The 21,225-nt window shown below is 42.3% G+C and overlaps 1 protein-coding gene across 5 annotated transcripts in view; it reads left to right on the top strand.

Annotated features, from left to right (window-relative positions):
• Nucleotides 1-21,225, top strand: part of TTLL11 (tubulin tyrosine ligase like 11) — a 269,679-nt gene that overhangs the window by 41,789 nt on the left and 206,665 nt on the right. For all 5 annotated transcript variants that reach the window (XM_089913702.1, XM_089913700.1, XM_022578815.3 and 2 more), the window contains exons 2-3: nucleotides 7,344-7,440; nucleotides 14,088-14,221. In XM_089913702.1, coding sequence (XP_089769828.1) covers nucleotides 7,344-7,440; nucleotides 14,088-14,221 — 231 coding nt within the window. The remainder of the gene's footprint in view (nucleotides 1-7,343; nucleotides 7,441-14,087; nucleotides 14,222-21,225) is intronic.

The raw sequence follows: 21,225 nt of genomic DNA, 5'->3' as shown, positions 1-21,225 counted from the left end.
GAGACAGCTTCATGGATGGTCCAGCTGAGTCAGAAGATCCCAGGTGAAAGGAATGGCATGCAGAAACCCAGGCCACAGAACAGAAAAGTGCTGTACGCTTGATGTCAAAAGTAGTCTGGCAGTAACAGTGCAAGTGCCCGAGGTGTCCATGGCCCAACCTGGAGCAGACGGGGTGGCAGAGGGGAGTTTGGGAAGTGTCTTTGAGACCAGGCTTGGAGCTTTGATGTGGGAAGAGTTGTAAGCGAAAGAGTAACATGGTCAGAGCTTTAAAAAAACATCCCTCTGGGTGTTGAGTAGACAGGAAGGGGAGACTTGGCGCGTGCGGGGAGGGGGAGGGTTGAGCAGGAGGCTGGTGTGGTCCTCATCCCAGTGAGAAGGGAGGCCCCGAATTAAGGCACTGGAGATTAAGGAAGGAGAGGAAACTTAGAAATAAATGAGGAGATAAACCGGAGGACTTGCTGACCAGCAGGATACTGGGGAGGAAGAGGGCATCCGAAGGGTTCTCAGGATTATGCTTCTCATTTTCCTTGGGCCTAAAGCCCACTGGATGCCTGGTTAGACATCACTGGGGACCTGAGACAGTATGTCCAATGGTTGTGGTCCTGGAAATTTGTAGTGTTATGAGGGACATAAGGGTTACACATGAAATACTTAACAGTGCAGGCAAATTATAAGCATGGTACGACGTGCTGAAGGGGTCAGCAAGGTGATCACTGAGGACTGCAGTGGCTCCGAAGCTCTCCATGTCATCACGTCTAAGTTCCCATCTTGCTTGACCTCCCAGCCACATTCACACTGTTCCCCTTGCCTTTTAGGGCTCATGCTCGTGCTCTCTCTCTGGTCCCTCTTACTCAGTCTGCCCAGCGAGTCATCCTCTTCCCCCAGGACCGACCTACTGTTCCACGGGGCACTGGGGTACAGGCCCGCGTGGGCGGCCTCTGCCTCAGTCTTCAGCCCCGTCCCGCACTCCTTTCCTCTCGTCTGCTGTGCCCCGGCCGCCTTGACCTTCCTGCAGGGTTTCCAGTGGGCCCCGCTAAGTCCTGCGTCTGGGCTTTCACACGCTTGTTCTCTCTGCCTGGAACACTCTTCCTCCTCACCCTGTACCTGATCTTCCTTCCAACCTCGGCTCTAATAGCCCTTTCCCAGGAATGAAGTGACCATTTAATTTGTTGCCCAAACTGGGATACATTGGTGCTATTAATGTTGACACCGGCACAACGGGCATCGGCTGGAGCTGCCCGGGGCTGGTGGACACGTGGTCTCCTGACTCAGGGGGCCCTTCTCTGACTTCCCGGATGTGCTCAGTCCCCTGGGCTCTCCTTGCTCTCCGGGCCTCATCTCACTGCCCTCACCGGGCTTTGTAGTGATACACTGGTGTGACTTGGACTCAACCCTTTCTGCCCATGGACTGTGCGCTCCATGAAGACAGACGTGTTCCCGTGTGTCTTTGGCACCTGAGACACATTGTGCCACTAAGTAGGTTCCTCACACTTAATGAGTAAAACACGTAATGTTGAACTCAGATTTGTATTGTTCTGTGGCGCAAACAAAGCACTTTCATTTCCATTACCTTGTTTGGTCCCTGTTACTACCCGGTGGTTTCCTCATCTCAGTGTACCAAGGACACAGAGGTCCTGGTTACTTAAGCTCTCATAGATAGTAAGTGAACAGAGACAAGTCTAGAACTCTCAGGTCTTCTGACCCCAAATCCAGTGCTTTTTCCAAAAGGGTTTGAAGAAGAGAAAAGGAAAGATGATTCCAAGACTTAGAACCCAGGTAACTGGGAGGATGGTGGTGAACTTGAGAAAAATGGGGACTGGGGAGTCTTAGAAGCACTTGTCAATTTTCAATTGCCCCGTGAAAATCCACGCAGCATTCCAGGCTCCAGAGAGCTCAGAATAGAGCCGTGAATGGCCCCTTAGCCTGGGGGGCGGGGTGTAAGCCAGAGAGTTTTGTCGTCGCTGTTGTTTTACTGTAAGATATACATAACATAAAATTCACCATCTTAACCGTCTTTAAGTGTACAGTTCAGTGGCGTTAAATACACGTTGCTGTGCAACCGTCACCACCATCCATCTCCAGAACATTTTCATCTTCTCAAACTGAAACCCTGTGCACGTTAAACAATAACTCCCCATCTTCCCTCCCCGCAGCCGCTGGGAACCACCATTCTACTTTGTCTTTGTGAATTTGACTACTCCAGTTAACCTCACAGAAATGGAATCATACAACATTTGTCCTTTTGTGTTTGGCTTACTTGACTTAGCATAATGTCTTCGGGGTTCATCTGTGTTGTAGCCGGCGTTAAAACTTCATTCCTTCTTAAGGCTGAGTGATAGTACAGTGTGTGTATACTCCACGTTTTCTTTACCTATTGATGGATAATCAGTGGACACTTGGGCTCTTTCTACTTTTTGGCTATTGTGAACAATGCTGCCGTGGACATTTGTGTACCAACATCTGTTTGAATCCCTGATTTCAGTTCTTTGGGGTATATACCCAGAAGAGGAATCGCTGGGTCATGTGATAATTTTTGTTTTTCACAGTGGTTTTTAACATTACCAATGCACAAGGGTTCCAATTTCTCTACATCCTCATCAGCACTTGTTATTTCCTTTTTATTATTATTTTTATAATAGTCTTCCTAATGGGTGTGAAGTGGTTTTGATTTGCATTTTCCTAATAATTAGTGATGTTGAGCATCTTTTCATGTGGTTATTAGCCATCTGTATATCTTCTTTGCAGAAATGTCTATTTAAGTCCTTTGCCCATTTTTTTTTTTTTTTTTTTTTGCGGTACGGGGGCCTCTCACTGTCGCGGCCTCTCCCGTTGCGGAGCACAGGCTCCGGACGTGCAGGCTCAGCGGCCACGGCCTACGGGCCCAGCTGCTCCACGGCACGTGGGATCTTCCCGGACCGGGGCGCGAACCCGTGTCCCCTGCATCGGCAGGCCGACTCTCAACCAGTGCACCACCAGGGAGGCCCCTTTTGCCCATTTTTTAACTGGGTTGTTTTTGTTGAGTTGTAGTTTTTAAAATATATTCAGAATATTAATCCCTTATCAGATTTATGATTTTCAAATGTTTTCTCCCATTCCATGGGTTGCCTTTTTATTCTGTTGACAGTGTCCTTTGATGCAAAAATTTTAATTCTGATGAAGTTCAATTTATTTATTTTTTTCTTTTGTTGTCTGTACTTTTGTTGTCATGTCCAAGAAATCATTGCCAAATCCAATGTCATGAAAATTATCCCCTATATTTTCTTCTAAGAGTTTCATAGTTTTAGCTTTTATGATTAGGTCTTTGACCCACTTTGAGTTAATTTTTGTATATGGTGTAAGGTAAGGGTCCAACTTCAACTTTTTGTATGTGGATGTCCAACTTTCCCAACACCAACTGTTGAAAAGACTGTCTTTCCCCCATTGAATAGTCTTGTTATCCTTGTTGAAAAATCATTTGACCATATATGTGAGAGTTTATTTCTGAGTTCTCTATCTTATTCCATTGGTCTGTATGTCTGGCTTTACGTCAGTATCATATTGTTTTTTAAAAGTTATTTTTATCATTTTTGTTTGTTTGTTTGTTTGTTTTTTGTGGTACGCGGGCCTCTCACTGTTGTGGCCTGTCCCGTTGCGGAGCACAGGCTCTGGATGCACAGGCTTAGCGGCCATGGCTCACGGGCCCAGCCACTCCGCGGCATGTGGGATCTTCCCGGACCGGGGCACGAACCCGTGTCCCCTGCATCGGCAGGCAGACTCTCAACCACTGCACCACCAGGGAAGCCCTATTTTTATCATTTTTGATTTAGAGATGATTTAGAGATGCTTTAAGTTCACAGCAAAATAGAGCAGAAGGAACAGAGATTTTTTTCCCTTATAATCACTACCCTCACATATGCACTATCAAAAAAACAGTACACTAAAATGGTACATTTGTTAAAATCAATGAACCTACATTGCCGATTCTTATCACCCAAAGTTCATAGTTCAATAGTGTTCACTTTTGGTGGTGTACCTTCTATGGGTTTAGACAAATGTATAATAACATGTATTCACCATTATGGTATCATATAGAGTAGTTTCACTCCCCTAAAAATCGCCTGTGCTTTACCTATTTATTCCTCCCTCTCTCCTAACCCCTGGCAACCACTGATCCTTGTACTGTCTCTGTAGTTTTGCCTTTTCCAGAATGTCATATAATTGGAATCATACAGTATGTAGCCTTTTCAGATGGGCTTCTTTCACTTAATAATACACATTTAAGATTTCTCCATGTCTTTTCGTGGCTTGATCATTTCTTTTTAGTGCTGAATAAAATTGCATTGTCTGGCTGTTCCACAGTTTATTTATTCATTCACTTACTGAAGGACATCTTGGTTGCCTCCAAGTCTTGGCAGTTATGGATAAAGCTGCTATAAACATTTGCGTGGAGGATTTTTTGTGGACATACGTTTTTAACTAATTTGAGTAAATGCCAAGGAGCACAATTGCTGTATCACATGGTAAGAGTATGTTTAGTTCTGGAAGAAACTGCCAAACTGTCTTCCAAAGTGGCTGCACCGTTTTGCATTCCCACCAGCAACGGACGAGAGTTCCTGTTGCTCCACATCCTCTTCAGCGCTTGGTGTTGTTAGTGTTTTGGATTTTGGCCATCCTGAGGTGTGTAGTGGTATCTCATTGTTATCTTATGCACTGTTTTGATTACTGTAGCTTTGTTATAAGTTTTGGCATCAGGAAGTGTGACATTTCCAAGATTGTTTTGGCTATTTGGGATCCCTTGATATTCCATATGAATTTTAGGATGGATTTTTCTATTTCTGCAAGAAAAAAAAAACTGGTCACTGGAATTTTGGTAGGGATTGCGTTGACTCTATATATCACTTTGAGTAGTGTTGACATCTTAATAGTATGAAATCCAATCCTTGAACATGAGATATCTTTCCATTTATGTGTGTCTTTCATTTCTTTTGGCATCATTTTGTAATTTTCAGTGTACAGGTCTTTGCCTCCTTGGTTAATTCCTAAGTATTTTATTCTTTTTGATGCTATTGTAAATTGAATTGTTTTCTTAATTTCCTTTTTGGACTGTTCATGGTCAATATATAGAAAAATAACTGATTTTTTTGTATTGATTTTGTATCCAGCAATTTTGCTGAATTCATTTATTATTTCTAACAGTTTGTGTGTGTGTGTGTGTGTGTGTGTGTGTGTGAGCTTTAGGATTTTCTATATATAAGATCATGTCATCTGCAAACATAATTTTACTTCTTCCTTTCCAATTTGGATGCTTCTTACTTCTTTTTCTTGCCTATTGCTCTAGCTAGAACTTCCAATACTGTGTTGCACAGAAGTGGCAAAAGTGAGTAGCCCTGTCTCATTCCTGATATTAGAGGCAAAGCTTTCAGTTTTTCACCATTGAGCATGATGTTAGCTGTTTAAGCAGTTTTTAAAAAGGTCTTAAAAAGACGTGGGATTATGAAGTCCTGGGACCTACTTAAAATTGTGTTTCTCTGTGTTCTCGGTACCTAGCACAGTGCCTGGCACAATAAATTGATTTAGAAAAAGATAGTTTCTCAAAACTGAATGAGCTAAGGGCTCTGAATGAAAGGTTGATTTAGGAATCATGAAAGTGCCAAGAACTGAAAGGAGATCATAAGGGTGATAAGGAGTCCTCAGTAATCCACTGACGTGGAGCACGTGTTGCTCCTGCAGTGTGGGCAGCAAAGCCACTTGGATCTTAGTAAACTTTGCTTGGATAGTCTGCTTTTTAGAGGAACCTCCCTGGTTAAGTTATTTTTTCCTCCTCTGTATTAGCACTTAATAGATGGAAGTTGTTAATGCTAATAGAGTGTGTACTATATGTCTCACTTTGGCACAGTTTTGAAATAATGTGAATGATTTAAAGGCCTTGAGCCTGTTTGCCTTCATTTTAATTTGGAATCGTTGGAAAGCATTGAGTCACCACCATTTCATTGGTAATGCTGTGTTCTCTCACTGGAACTTAGCCCTCTCAACTTGGAGCAGATAAAAATTCTGATTAACTATAGTCTTAGGACGGGAAAATTGGATGATTTTGTTTAATGTGTTGACATTTCTCTTCATTTGGACTTTTAACAAGCAGGTTCTAAAATATGAAATAACGTGTCCTCACTCTTTTCCCTTAAGGAGGGTCATCTGAGTTACGCATTTTAAAAATACGTTGTGTAAGTGCAGAACTTGTTGAGAGGCAGCAAGATGTAGTAGAAAGAGCAGGCCCTTTGGTCTCAGCGAGGGATTTTCTGGTTGCAAGTAATTGAAACCCTATAGTTTGTGCAAAGGAGATGCATTCTATGGGTATGAGGCTGCCTTACAGGATCCAAGGACAGAAGGGACAGCCGGGCTCAGAAGGGTCTGGGCCGAGGACCTAGAAGCCCTGGGAACTGAGGCCACTCAGTCTGTGTTGCCAGGGCCACATGGCCTCATCTCTGCTTTTCTCTCTGCACCTGCTCCTTTCTCCTCTCTCAGCAGACTGGCTGCCTCTGCTTCTCTCTCAGGCTGTGCACACGGCCAAGCACAGCTGCCGGGCTCTGGCTTTTGATCACTTCCAGTGCAAGGGCCAGCAGAGGCTGCCGGGCATCTCTGATTTCCATATTCCTGGAAGAGAGAACCTGGTTATCTCATCGTGAGTCAGAGGACCATTCCTGGTTTGTTCATTCATTCATTCAAAAAGTCTTTGTTGAATGCCAGGAACCGTTTTAGGCACTGGGGAATATATCCTGCCCTTGTGGACTGTGTGTGTGTATGTGTGTGTGTGTGTGTGTGTGTGTGTGTGTGTGTAAGAGACAGAGGAAGAGAGAGAAAGAGATAGAAAGAGATTGTGAAAGCTCGTTCTGGGGGGACTGGTTTGAATGTTGTGGTCTTCAGTTAAAGAGAAGTATGGTTTGGAATTCAGCCCTGCATTCAATTCTTGACTTTTCCCATTTCCAGCTCTGTGCAGCCTTGGGCATGTTACATTACCCCTCTCAGCCCCAATTTTCTCATCAGTGAAATGCGCATCATGCTTTCTAGGATGGTTATGAGGATTCTAACAAAAGGATGCCTCTACGGTCACTAGTACAGTGCCCGCCACGCAGAATCAGAACTCTGCCTCTCAGTGGTTGTGACCCTGAGACAGTTACTTAGCCTGTCTTAATCTGTTTCTTCCCCTGCAACATGGGAAAGAAGGTCAGCAACTTCACATGCTTATTATGAGCATTAAATCATGTGATGTGTGCCAGGCCGCTGGGAGTTTGTACAGAAGAGACCCTCGGTGCCGGAGCTGCGCTTCTTGTTCCCGTCATTCATCACATTTCCCCTCTTTCTTCTAGTTCCCATTTGGCCGACGCTTGCCTTGTGACATCTACTGGCATGGAGTTTCATTTCACGACAGTGACATATTCTCCGGTCTAGTGAACAAGTTTCCAGGTATCCACTGTTATTGTTGGCATTTAAAAACGTTTCCAGGGCTGAGCCTCGGGGTACGCTCTTCGACAAAAACATAACAGTGTTTTGACATCAAACTGGAGGGCTCTTAATTGGGAATGACTGCCTACACGCTGCCTCAGTGCCGTGACCTTGGGAGGCAAGGTGATCAGGACTTAACTCACCAAGGGTTTTAAGACTGGAGGTTCCAAAACGTAAAAAGGCAGGCTCTTCCGGTCTAATTCCACCGGCGGAAGAACATGACTTTCACCTTTTGGATTTCAGATATAATATGGGAGCGTCATGAGGGGACTATATTCTCAAAAGGCAAAAAAAAAAAAAAAAAAAATAGTCCATTTGCACTCACCATAGTTTCTGGAACGTTTCAATGACTCAGTGAACGTGGACTCTGAATCCGTCTACGTGTGTGGCTTGCCCAGGTAGACCGTGAGGTCCTGGGAGGGGCCGTGCCTCCTACACTTCTGGGTGTTCCCACGGCTCCTGCAGTCCTTCCAGGCACACCGAGGCCCTCCGTAACTGCTGTCTCACCTACTGATGGCGAATCGGAGGCAGCCCTGGTTTTATGCCCATTGGAGGGAAAGGAGAAAGCAGGACCTTAAAGCAATAAAATGAACCGTTTCCCCTACAGAGTTAGTCTAACGTTAATAAAAGCTGCATGTCGCACTAAAATAATAAACAAACAAAATAAAATAGACCGTTTCAATTTCTGTTTAATATGCAGGAGACGGAAAACAGAAGTACTAAAATTCTGGGACAGTATCACAGAAATGGGGTTCGCAGCTTCCATTTTCTTTAAGTATCCTGTTTGCAGGTACCATTTTAAAATCGACATACACCAGTCTCCATACTGGGAACAGGAGCTGCGAACTGCCTCTGCCTTTAACCTGAAGGCATTGTCTAGTGATACTATTGTCTAGTGAGACTGCAAGGGGGCCTCGGTGCCACCTGGGTGTCCCAGCCAACACTCTGAGATGCCCCTTCACTCCACTCCCAGCCTCCGCCCTATCATATACCTTTCCGTTTTACTATTAATCTCTACCACCCTCTTCTACCATGATTACTATTCATTATTTTGAATGGCTAAGTGAAGAGGCTGGTTAAGTTAAGTGGGCATGTGTAGGGAGAAGGGGACATTTGGTTAATCTGGGTATGATCCCAGCCAAAGGGGTCCCACTTATTTTCAGAAGTTTTAACATAACGGGCACAAACCATATAGGATACAATAATATATAATTTTTAAAAAGCACACCACCATGAATCCCATCCCTCATTTAACAAAACCACGAGGTGAATATTTCTAGAATTTCTCCCAAACCTTAACCATGTTTATGTAACACTTTTACGTAGTTGCAGCCAGAGTGTAGTTGTTTTCTCTAGTTGTTTCATTTATGCTTATTTTTAAGAGGAGGATCAACTTATTCTTTTTTTTTGGAATTCCATGCCACGTCTTTAAGAAAATACCTCTCACAAAACCCAATAGCCATACGTTATACATTGGCAAGTTATGCCATGTCCACTAGCGGGTTTTTCAACTAAGCAAACAGACCACCATGGGCCACTTGGCTCAGCTTTACTTACAAGGATACAGGACAGGAAACACAGCTTGCCAGTCAGTCAGTGTCAGACATTTCTTCTCAGTGGCGTCATGGCAAGGGTTCCAGAGCTAGTCTTTGGCTCCATAAGTGAAAGCTCAGGTGCAAAGAGAGAAGATCCACATTGGTGGATGTGGGTCTACCTTGACTTAGAAACCCTGTAGGAGCCAATAGCTCACATAGCTCCTCCACAGCACAGCTTCCAGGGTCCCCACCAGGGTCATGCTAAGTTACAAGATTCACTACACTCAGGAAAGCCCGGAGCTGTGGCTCCCTACCAGGTATTTATGCAAGATGACAATAAGGGATCATTTTAACCATATGCTTTGTTGTCTAGTCACACAGCTAACTTTCTCCCTTTATTGGTTTCCTGGGGAACAGAGCTAGAAAATTAACCCAAGGTCAGATTGGTTCTTAGAGGAGAAAGTGTTTTGTCAGAGAATAAGGAGGACTCTTGCAGCCAGGGTCCTTGCACAGTTTAATGGGATAGCTATTATTTTCTCTGTCTTGCTGCTCATAAAAGATGACGTTTGATGCCACTAAAAGAACTTATTGGGATATTGGGAGAACATAATTTGGAAGAGAACAACTCTTTGAATATGGACAGAGTTCCCAAGACATGAATTATCAAATGAGGCTTCACTGACATGTTCCCTATTTGCTCACGCCTCATCTGGTGGCCGAGAGTAGGAAGGAAGGAGTCGCTATAGCTCTACATTTGGGACTCAAATAGAAATACAGAAAAAAATACACTCAAAGGGCTAGTTTCTTTAAAGGTGATATAAGAATATTCATTCTAAAGAAGCACATTTGCCCCATCTCATGTTCCATGTGCCAGTGATAGGTACGTACAATTTTCCACTTTACTAACAGCAATTAATTAGCTCCAATGACAAAGCAGGCCTGTAGGCAGTGGGCCAGGGCCGCTACACTCTGCCCTGTGAAAGACAACAATCCTTAGTGATGGGGTGATTCCAGAATGGTCTGTCCTTTGGCTCCAGTTGGTGTCCATGCTTATCTTCTGTCTGTGATGTATCCCATTATTCTGAAGATGCATTTTGTATGCATTGTGTATTACTTAGAGCAAGTTCTAGTGGACGTGCCAGGCAAGGATAAACACTTCACATGCTGAATAAACTGAAAACTTTTGGATACGCATATGGAAGTAATTTATTTTGTTCGTGTCAGCACGTTAGATTTTAGCCACTTTTCTATGGGCAATTTCCTTCAAGATATGTTATTATATCTTAACTGATGAATTAAGACTTTCACTAAAAATAATCTGATTTAGATATGTCTTTGCCTTAAGAAAGCCTAGAACCATCAATTCTCAGCTTTGCAAGCAACAGTTTTTTTGCTGAGTTTCCGGGCCTGAGATGTATGGCAACACGTGGCGGGTGGTGCCTGAGAGCCCACCCTGAGGAGGGGACTTTGTCAGAGGAGGAGGGGGCTCCAGGAAGGGATCTCTGGGGACAGCCATCTGCCAAGTACTGGTCTGGACTAGGGATACAACCACAAGGAGAAAAGCACGTAAAGAGATAAGTCAAATACAAAATAAGCGCCATGCCAGAGGGATGCTGTGCGAATTTGGAACAAGGGCACGTGACCTAACCCAGATTTGCTTGGTGGGGCAGGCAGGGCAAGGGATCCTGGAAAAGAGGATTGAATGTGAACTGAGCCTCCAGGGATGGATGGGCCTGTCCCCCTTGCAAATCAAGGGAGCAGATGGGGTGCAAAGGCATGGAAAGCTTTGCACGTTGCTCGTTCAGCAAAGGGCATGTGGCCCATGCTAGTTAGAAAGGGTCAAGTTTGATAGGGCGGTGGAGAGGTGAAAGGCGGGGCCCAAACTTCACCGGGAGCCACTGAGAAATTTCTAAGCTAGAGAGTGACGTGGCCCAGCCTGCAGTTTGGAACGATCTGCCAGAGGGAATGCATTGGAGGCAGGGGTGCAGGTGGGGGGTTTGGGGTGGAAAGGCTGAGAGAGGAAACAGCTAAGAGGCCACTGCAGTATCCAGGATCTGAAAGTATCAATGTTTGCTTGTTGTTTGGTGGTTTTTGCCAAGAATTATTGTTATAAATGATACTTGGATTGAATAGCACTCCCAGCATAGCTCAGATTGTGTGTTTGATTTGTTTTGTTTTGTCTTAAATTGGGCTAAGTAGGCCTGCGTGGGCAAGCCTGAGGATCAGACTCCTGTGTAACACCAATGGGCCGAGACCACCCGAGGCCCTGGGACTCCAGTGAGGCAGACAGAAGAACCCAGGCCCAGAAGCAGTGACAGGAGGCAAGCTCTTGGGTGAGAAGCTGCAGCCTGAGTTAGGGGCTTTCCCCAACTGACAGGGGAACGGCCACAATAGGGACATCTAGGAACAGACCTTCTTGAGAAGTGCAGGTAGACAGTCAGCCTCAAAAGAACCTGTTAGTGTAGCAGGAGCCCAGCCAGTGGGCTCAAGTCACACGAGGACTCCAGCCCTTGCAGGGGAGGCTTAGGGGGAACAGAGGAGGAACATTGGAGACTGCAGGGCAAAAGCATCGCTGAGGCAGCCACTCAGGCACCGGGAGCTAAGGACCGGTGACCAAACTTTGGGGACAGACAACAGAGCCTCAGAGAAGTAATTAAAATCCTCCTTATCTAACTGGACTACAAAGAAAGGGTCCAAGCTCCCCAAAGGGGAGCTAATGGTTGGACCTAGAGCTTCTACCTCAGGTCAGAATGGGTCCCAGAGCCTCGGGCAGGGGCCACAGGGAGGGGTCACAGGGAGGGGTCACAGGGAGGGGCCACAGGGAGGGGCCACAGGGAGGGGCCACAGGGAGAGGTCACGTGCTGCAGCTGCTTGGAGAAGGCAGACAGAGTCTGGAGCCAGCATGGCCTGACAGTGACCTCCCTCTTTACAGATTTACTCTGGAAGCATATGCTCTGGAGCAGCTACTCTTGTCCGCATCTTACTGAGAGAGACAGAGCCCACATCTCTCTCTGAGCCCCTGCCAGAGGCAGGGATGCTTGCAGCTACCACATGGGGGCTCGTGAGGGCTCAGAGATGCTTTCCCCTGCAGCTTAAAGATGGCGGAGGAACAAAGGTGTCAGTGAAAGTGGATTGAGGGAGGTTGACACTGCTCCCTTCCAGAGACAGGCATTGAGGCAGGGTTCGGGGTGAGCCGTCTACAGCCTGTGGGAAAAGTAGCCAGTGGCTTGAAGGGATGCTTCTTAAGTTGGCTGGTTTTTGTAGAGAACTATCTGGAGACAGACGCAGATGTAAACTCAGAAACAGATCTGTTAGCCGGCATGGGGGCTGGTGACCCGCATGGCAAAAGGAGCCATTGCAGATTTAAAATGAAAACTCCATTTGCTGGACATTGGTTTTCACAGAGCTTCTCTGGAGCATTCGAACCACACTCCTGTACTCACAGCACTCCTATGTGTGTTATGTGAGTCCTTCTGACCTGCCGAGGGATTTCTGAAAGCAAACCTTCTCCTGTCACATTGCCATTAAAACTCAGACAATACCACAGCACTGTTTGGCCAGGGGGCATCACGTATTTGCTGTAAGGCACTGTGTTGCACTCAGTTAAGCAGGTTTTTAGTTTAATACTATAACTAAAATGTGAGATACAACTAAAGCATTTCCAAAGAAGTTGGAATTTCGTGTACTTTGCGTTCAGCTCCAGTGTTTGTAACTCAAAAATTCTAATCTCATGGGGGAATAAAAGGAAATAGCTCTAATTTTCTGGACTCATACTGATTTCTTGGGAAGTTCAGAAAAGTGTCCTCAGTGAGTTTCCTCTAATATCAGAGAAGCCGTGTTAGAGCACAGTTTATTACTGCCTTTAAAGCTCCTTTATTTCTTATTTAATCCTTCTCTGTCTCCTTCTAAACAAGAACTAACAACCTAGGCACTGACATCTTGAAGTTGCCATCTTTTAGATTTTTATTGCTCTTTTTAATATGCTGAGGGAAGCAAGAAGTAGATTATAAAAGCCTTCATTCTCAATGTTCACCCTTTGCTTCCTGAACGTAGTTTAGAGAAACCTCATGCATTCTGACTTTGCCCATTTGCAGTGCAGTAATTTGGACCTGCCAAGCTGACTTGGAACTTTGTACTTTCTATTAAAAATGACTTTGCTAGCAAATTTCTAGTTATTGATGGAACTGTGTAGCCCCTTTCAGGGTGAAGGCCATTTTTAGTCTCCATTTTTTTGAGCAGTGATATTTGCCTTAAGAAATAAGCATGCTAAAATTTTAAATAATTTTTACCTATTTGCCTAAAATTTGCTAAGATATATACTCCGTTTCTTTTCTTGTCAGCATTTCTAAAGATGTGACAAGGAAAAAAACTACCATTCTTTTAAAATGTTTCATAAGTGAGACATTTCCATCCCCTCTGGGCAAATTAATGAGATATGATCAATGTCAGTTTCAGTACTCATAAGTGAAGAACTCCTACAGATTCCATTTTTTCCCCTTAAACTATAAATTACACTGTGCTAACCTCTCCACTTCGTGTCCTTATTTCAAGGAGACAGATGTTCTGCTGAAAGGTGTGTATTTTTCTGTTTTATACCTTTAATGCTCATGAAAGATTAAAACAAAGCAATGTAATTAAGCTTCTCATAATGTAACCAGAGTCCACTAGTTAATATTCTCCAGGGTACAAGATGGAAGGAGTCCCAGAGGTATGCATGGTGGCCCAGAATTAGAGCGGATTTTAAGTTTTAAGTGCAAGATACAAATTCTCTTTATTTGTTATCTAGGGGGCTGACAAAGAGTGGAATAATAAACTAGGTGGAAACTCATTCTTTTAAATCGATGCTTCATTTTTATGAGAAAAAAATATCCATCTATTCCCTCAAGTTTTTCATTAATTTGCTAGGTCTTTCCAAACCATGAATCACTGCTGTGGGGAACCACTCAGACCTTTTTTTAAAATCCTGTCTGAAAAAGTGAATATGTCGGGTGGGTGGTTTTAAAAGTCCCCAATTATGGCTGTTTTATCGCTAGTGGCCCACTGTTGTTAAAACCTCACAACTCTTCTCCCCAGGCATGACGGAGATGGTGCGTAAAATTACTCTGAGCCGAGCAGTAAGAATCATGCAGAATCTCTTTCCTGAGGAGTACAACTTCTACCCTCGCTCATGGATTCTGCCTGACGAGTTCCAGCTCTTTGTGGCTCAGGTAGGTGGCACTCCGTCCCCATGACCCTGGAATTCTATGATGGTTGCAACTTGGTCCTGGGTCCTTTGTGCTGGGAGCTGGGGCAAGGGGTCCCCAGGAAGCTGAGACTGGTGTAGGGGGTGCCTTAACAGGACACAGCAGGTGTTGCCGCGATCAAGGCAGCTTGCAGAGTTGAACGGGTAGGATGACAGGCAGGTAAACTGAAGAAGTGGGTCCTGACACCAGGAGACAGGCCTGAGGATGGTGTCAGGAGCTAGATCATGGGGTCAGGGCGTCTGCAGAGCCAGGGAGTCAGACCTGGAGCGGAGTGTGGAGTCCACACGTGGACTGGGGCTGTTTGGGTGAATCCCAGAAGTGTGGTCTCCCTGCCATCTCGTGGCATGAAACGTGGGAGGTTGGGCTCTCATTCAAGACCACTGAGTAGGTCTGACAAACTGAGGGGGAAACCTTCTAAGTGTCCTGCTTTAAATTTGTTCCAGAATCAATTTTCAAATGACTCATTCCATATCCAAACAGTAAACAAAAACAGCTTGAAGTGGTAGTTTTGAAAAGGAAGCTCTCTATGGAATGGTGGTCACATGGGACTGTATACATTTCTTAAAATTCTTCGAATTTTCGACTCGAAATGGGTGCATTTTGTTGTATGCAAATTATGTGCACAGTTAATTAAAAAAAACGATCGGCTGGTCCCTATATCAATCTCCCACTTCTGTGGTTTTGCTCACGCCACTGTCGCTACGTGGAATAACTTTCTGTCCCATTTCTACAACTCTTTATTTAAGTATTCTGCAAGACTGAGCTTAAATGAGATAGATACCAACTGTGTCTTCAAAATCAGATAAGTGAGAAGAGCACTGCTATCATCCCCAGAAGTTCCTCTGTGCCTTTTTGCCATCATGCCTCACAACCCCCAGCCCAGGCAACTGCTGATCTGCATTCTCATTATAGATTAGTTCTGCCTGTTCAAGAAATTCATATAAATGGAATCATACAGTATGTACTCTCTTGAGTCTTTTTTTTTTTTTTTTGAGAATTATGTTTCTGAGCTCCATCCATGTTTGTTGTGTCAGTAGTTTGTATTTTTATTGCTGGATAGTGTTCCATTATGAATATACCCCAACTTATTTATCCATTCACCAATGGATGGGCAGCTGGGTTATTTCCAGTTTGAGGATATTATAAATAAAGCTGCCATGAATATTCATATGCAGGTTATACACCCTTCATCTAGCTTCTCCTAATATTAACATCTTGTATAATTACTGAAACTGGGAAATTAACATTGATATAGTCTTACTAAATAATCTACGCACCTTGTTTGCATTTTTCCTGTTGTCCTACTAATGACCTTTTTCTGGTACAGCATCCACCCCATATTCCCTCATTGCCTTTAGTTTTTATTTCTCCTTATTTGGTCTCCTCTGAGCTGTAACAGTTCCTCAGTCTGCCTTTGTCTTTCATGACCTTGATTCTTTTGAAGAGTACTGACCCGTTATTTCCTTAAGAGTGTCACTCAACTTGGTTCTGTCTGATTTTTCTCATGATTAAATTCAGATTACACATTTTTGGTAGAATACCACAAAAGGTGATGCTGTGACCTTCTCAGTGCAGCATATCAGGAGAGATACATGATGTCAAGATGTCTTAATTCTGGTGATGTTAATATTGATCCCTTAGTTAAGGTAGTATCTGCTAGATTTCTCGACTATAAAGTTACTACTTTTCCCTTTGTAATCATTAAGTATCTTATGGGGAGATATTTCGAGACTATACAGATAGCTTATTTGTCTCATAATTTTTTTTTTAAAACAGCTTTAACTAAGGTACAGTTAAACTGCAGATATTTAAACTTTGCAGCTTGCTATGTTTTGATATATATATAAAAACCCATAAAACCATCATCACAATGAAGATAATGGACATATCCATCACCCGCAATGTTTCCTCACTTATAATCCTTTTGTCCCTCTCCTCCCTGCCCTCTACCTTCCACTGCCAGGCAACCGTGGATGTGTTTTCAGTCAAGATTAGTTTGCACTTTCTAGAATTTTATATAAACGGAATCATACAGCAGATACTTTTCTGCGTGTGTTGGGGGTGGGAGGGGTCTGGCTTCTTTCACTCAACATGTTTTGAGATTCATCCGTATTGTTTCTTAAATAATTCATTCCTTCTTATTACTAAGGAGTGTTCCATTAAATGTATTTACCACAGTTTGCTTATACCGTCAATTGCTGCTGGACATTTGGATTGATTCCAGTGTTTAGCTGTTACAAATAAAGATAATATGAACGTTCATGTATAAGTCTTTGTGTGAACATATGTTTTCATTTCTCTTGAGTAAATGCATAGGAATAGAATGTCTGGATCATATAGTAGGTGTCCATTTAATTTTAAAGAAAGTACCAATCGTTTTCCAAAGTGGGTTGTGCCATTTTGTATTCCCATCAGCAACTATGACCATTTTAGTTCTTCCACATCCTTGCCGACTCTTGGTAACAGTCAGGCTTTTAAATTTTAGCCATTCTGACAGGTGTGTGGTGGTTTCTCATTGGTTTTAATTTGTATTTTCCTAATTATTAATGATGTTGGGCTTCCCTGGTGGCGCAGTGGTTGAGAATCCGCCTGCCACTGCAGGGGACTCGGGTTCGAGCCCTGGGCCGGGAAGATCCCACATGCCGCGGAGCAACTAAGCCTGTGCACCACAACTACTGAAGCCTGTGTGGCACAGCTACTGAAGCCAGCATGCCTAGAGCCCGTGCTCCGCAACAAGAGAAGCCGCCACAATGAGAAGCCCGCGCACTGCAACGAAGAGTAACCCCTGCTCGCTGCAACTAGAGAAAGCCCACACACAGTAACGGAGACCCAATGCAGCCAAAAATAAATAAATAAATTTATTTTTTTAAAATGGTGTTGAGCATCTGTTTACGTGCTTATTTGCCATCCAAATATATTCTTTGATGAAATGTCTATTCACATCTTTCACCCATTTAAAAAATTGAGTTATTTTTATTGTTGAGTTTTGAGAGTTCTTTATATATTTTGAACACAAGTATTCATCAGATATACCAACTGCAAATATTTTCTCCCAGTCTGTGCCTTGTCTTTTCATCCTTTCAACAGTATCTTTTGAAGAGCAAGTTCTAAATTCTGATGGATCAGTTAATTGATTTGTTCTTATATGGATCATGCTTTTGGTGTCATATATCAGGAATCTTTACCTAACCCAAGTTCACAAAGATGTTCTCTTATGTTTTCATCTCCAAGTTTATAGTTTTAAGTCTAGGTCTATGATTTGTTTTGAGTTAGTTTTTTAATATAATGTGAGGTATGGATTCACTTTCTCTTGTTTCTTTGTTTTACGTGAGATATCAGATAGCTTCAGAAATGTTTGATGAGAATACTAACCTTTCCCCCCATTGCCTTTGCACTTATGTTGAAAACAGTTGCTCAAACATGTGTTGGGTGTATTTCTGAATTCTCTATTCTGTTGGTATATTTGTCAATCTTTATGCCAATACCTCACTGTCTTTGTTATTACAGCTTTATAAGGAGTCTTGAAATCATGTAGTGAAAGTCCTCCAACTTTGTACTCCTTTTTCAAAGTTGTCTTGGCCATTATAGTCTTTTGATCTGCCTTGTGAATTTATTTATTTACTTTTATGTTTTTTGAATTTTATTTTATTTATTTTTTTATACAGCAGGTTCTTATTAGTCATCCATTTTATACACATCAGTGTATACATGTCAATCCCAATCGCCCAATTCATCACACCACCACCCCCGCGCCCCCACCGCTTTCCCCCCTTGGTGTCCATACATTTGTTCTCTACATCTGTGTCTCAACTTCTGCCCTGCAAACCGGTTCATCTGTACCATTTTTCTAGGTTCCACATATATGCATTAATGTACAATATTTGTTTTTCTCTTTCTGACTAACTTCAGTCTGTATGACAGTCTCCGGATCCATCCATGTCTCCACAAATGACCCAATTTCGTTCCTTTTTATGGCTGAGTAATATTCCATTGTATATATGTACCACATCTTCTTTATCCATTCATCTGTTGATGGGCATTTAGGTTGCTTCCACGACCTGGCTATTGTAAATAGTGCTGCAATGAACGTTGGGGTGCATGTGTCTTTTTGAATTATGGTTTTCTCTGGGTATATGCCCAGTAGTGGGATTGCTGGATCTTATGCTAATTCTATTTTTAGTTTTCTAGGAAACCTCCATACTGTTCTCTATAGTGGCTGTATCAATTTACATTCCCACCAACAGTGCAAGAGGGTTCCCTTTTCTCCACACCCTCTCCAGCATTTATTGTTTGTAGATTTTCTGATGATGCCCATTCTAACTGGTGTGAGGTGATACCTCATTGTAGTTTTGATTTGCATTTCTCTAATAATTAGTGATGTTGAGCAGCTTTTCATGTGCTTCTTGGCCATCTGTATGTCTTCTTTGGAGAAATGTCTATTTAGGTCTTCTGCCCATTTTTGCATTGGGTTGTTTGTTTTTTTAATATTGAGCTGTATGAGCTGTTTATATATTTTGGAGATTAATCCTTTGTCTGTTGATTCGTTTGCAAATATTTTCTCCCATTCTGAGGGTTGTCTTTTTGTCTTGTTTATGGTTTCCTTTGCTGTGCAAAAGCTTTTAAGTTTCATTAGGTCTCATTTGTTTATTTTTCTTTTTATTTCCATTACTCTAGGAGGTGGATCAAAAAAGATCTTGCTGTGATTTATGTCAAAGAGTGTTCTTCCTATGTTTTCCTCTAAGAGTTTTATAGTGTCCGGTCTTACATTTAGGTCTCTAATCCATTTTGAGTTTATTTTTGTGTATGGTGTTAGGGAGTGTTCTAATTTCATTCTTTTACATGTAGCTGTTCAGTTTTCCCAGCACCACTTATTGAAGAGGCTGTCTTTTCTCCATTATATATCCTTGCCTCCTTTGTCATAAATTAGTTGACCATAGGTACGTGGGTTTATCTCTGGGCTTTCTGTCTTGTTACATTGATCTATGTTTCTGTTTTTGTGCCAGTACCATATTGTCTTGATTACTGTAGCTTTGTAGTATAGTCTGAAGTCAGGGAGTCTGATTCCTCCAGCTCCGTTTTTTTTTCCCTCAAGACTGCTTTGTCTATTCAGGGTCTTTTGTGTCTCCATACAAATTTTAAGATTTTTGTTCTAGTTCTGTAAAAAATGCCATTGGTAACTTGATAGGGATTACATTGAATCTGTAGATTGCTTTGGGCAGTATAGTCATTTTCACAATATTGATTCTTCCAATCCAAGAACGTGGTATATCTCTCCATCTGTTGGTATCATCTTTGATTTCTTTCATCAGTGTCTTATAGTTTTCTTCATACAGGTCTTTGGTCTCCCTAGGTAGGTTTATTCCTAGGTATTTTATTCTTCTTGTTACAGTGGTAAATGTGAGTGTTTCCTTAATTTCTCTTTCAGATTTTTCATCATTAGTTTATAGGAATGCAAGAGATTTCTGTGCATTAATTTTGTATCCTGCAACTTCACCAGATTCATTGATTAGCTCTAGCAGTTTTCTGGTGGCATCTTTAGGATTCTCTGTGTATAGTATCATGTCACCTGCAAACAGTGACAGTTTTACTTCTTTTCCAATTTGTATTCCTTTTATTTCTTTTTCTTCTCTGAGTGCTGTGGCTAAAACTTCCAAAGCTATGTTGAATAATAGTGGTGAGAGTGGACATCCTTGCCTTGTTCCTGATCTTAGAGGAAATGCTTTCAGTTTTCCACCATTGAGAATGATGTTTGCTGTGGGTTTGTCATATATGGCCTTTATTATGTTAGGTAGGTTCCCTCTATGCCCACTTTCTGGAGAGTTTTTATCATAAACGGGTGTTGAATTTTGTCAAAAGCTTTTTCTGCATCTATTGAGATGGTCATATGGGTTTTATTCTTCAGTTTGTTAATATGGTGTATCATATTGATTGATTTGCGTATATTGAAGAATTCCATCCCTGGGATAAATCCCACTTGATCATGGTGTATGATCCTTTTAATGTGCTGTTTGATTCTGTTTGCTAGTATTTTGTTGAGAATTTTTGCATCTATATTCATCAGTGATATTGGTCTGTAATTTTCTTTTTTTGTAGTTTCTTTGTCTGGTTTTGGTATCAGGGTGATGGTGGCCTCATAGAATGAGTTTGGGAGTGTTCCTTCCTCCGCAATTTTTTTTAAGAGTTTGAGAAGGATGGGTGTTAGCTCTTCTCTAAATGTTTGATAGAATTCACCTGTGAAGCCATCTGGTCCTGGACTTTTGTTTGTTGGAAGATTTTTAATCACAGCTTCAATTTCATTACTTGTGATTGGTCTGTTCATATTTTCTATTTCTTCCTGGATCAGTCTTGGAAGGTTATACCTTTCTAAGAATTTGTCCATTTCTTCCAGGTTGTCCATTTTATTGACATACAGTTGCTTGCAGTAATCTCTTAGGATGCTTTGTATTTCTGTGGTGTCTGTTGTAACTTTTCCTTTTTCATTTCTAATTTTATTGATTTGCGTCCTCTCCCTCTTTTTCTTGATGAGTGTGGCTAGTGGTTTATCAATTTTGTTTATCTTCTCAAAGAACCAGCTTTTAGTTTTATTGATCTTTCCTATTGTTTTCTTTGTTTCTATTTCATTTATTTCTGCTCTGATCTTTATGATTTCTTTCTTTCTGCTAACTTTGGGTTCTGTTTGTTCTTCTTTCTCTAGTTCCTTTAGGTGTAAGGTTAGGCTGTTTATTTGAGATTTTTCTTGTTTCTTGAGGTAGGCTTGTATAGCTATAAACTTCCCTCTTAGAACTGCTTTTGCTGCATCCCATAGGTTTTGGATTGTCGTGTCTTCATTGTCATTTGTCTCCAGGTGTTTTTTGATTTCCTCTTTGATTTCTTCAGTGATCTCTTGGTTATTTAGTAATGTATTGTTTAGCTTCCATGTGTTTGTGTTTTTTACGTTTTTTTCCCTGTAATTCATTTCTAATCTCAAA

The sequence above is a fragment of the Delphinapterus leucas genome, chromosome 6, assembly GCF_059928025.1.
Source record: "Delphinapterus leucas isolate spDelLeu-1000000601 "Yukka" chromosome 6, BTC_Dleu_Yukka2, whole genome shotgun sequence".
NCBI classification, from domain to species: domain Eukaryota; kingdom Metazoa; phylum Chordata; class Mammalia; order Artiodactyla; family Monodontidae; genus Delphinapterus; species Delphinapterus leucas.
The sequence above is the reverse complement of the archived record's forward strand: the minus strand, read 5'-3'. Positions and strand labels throughout refer to the sequence as shown.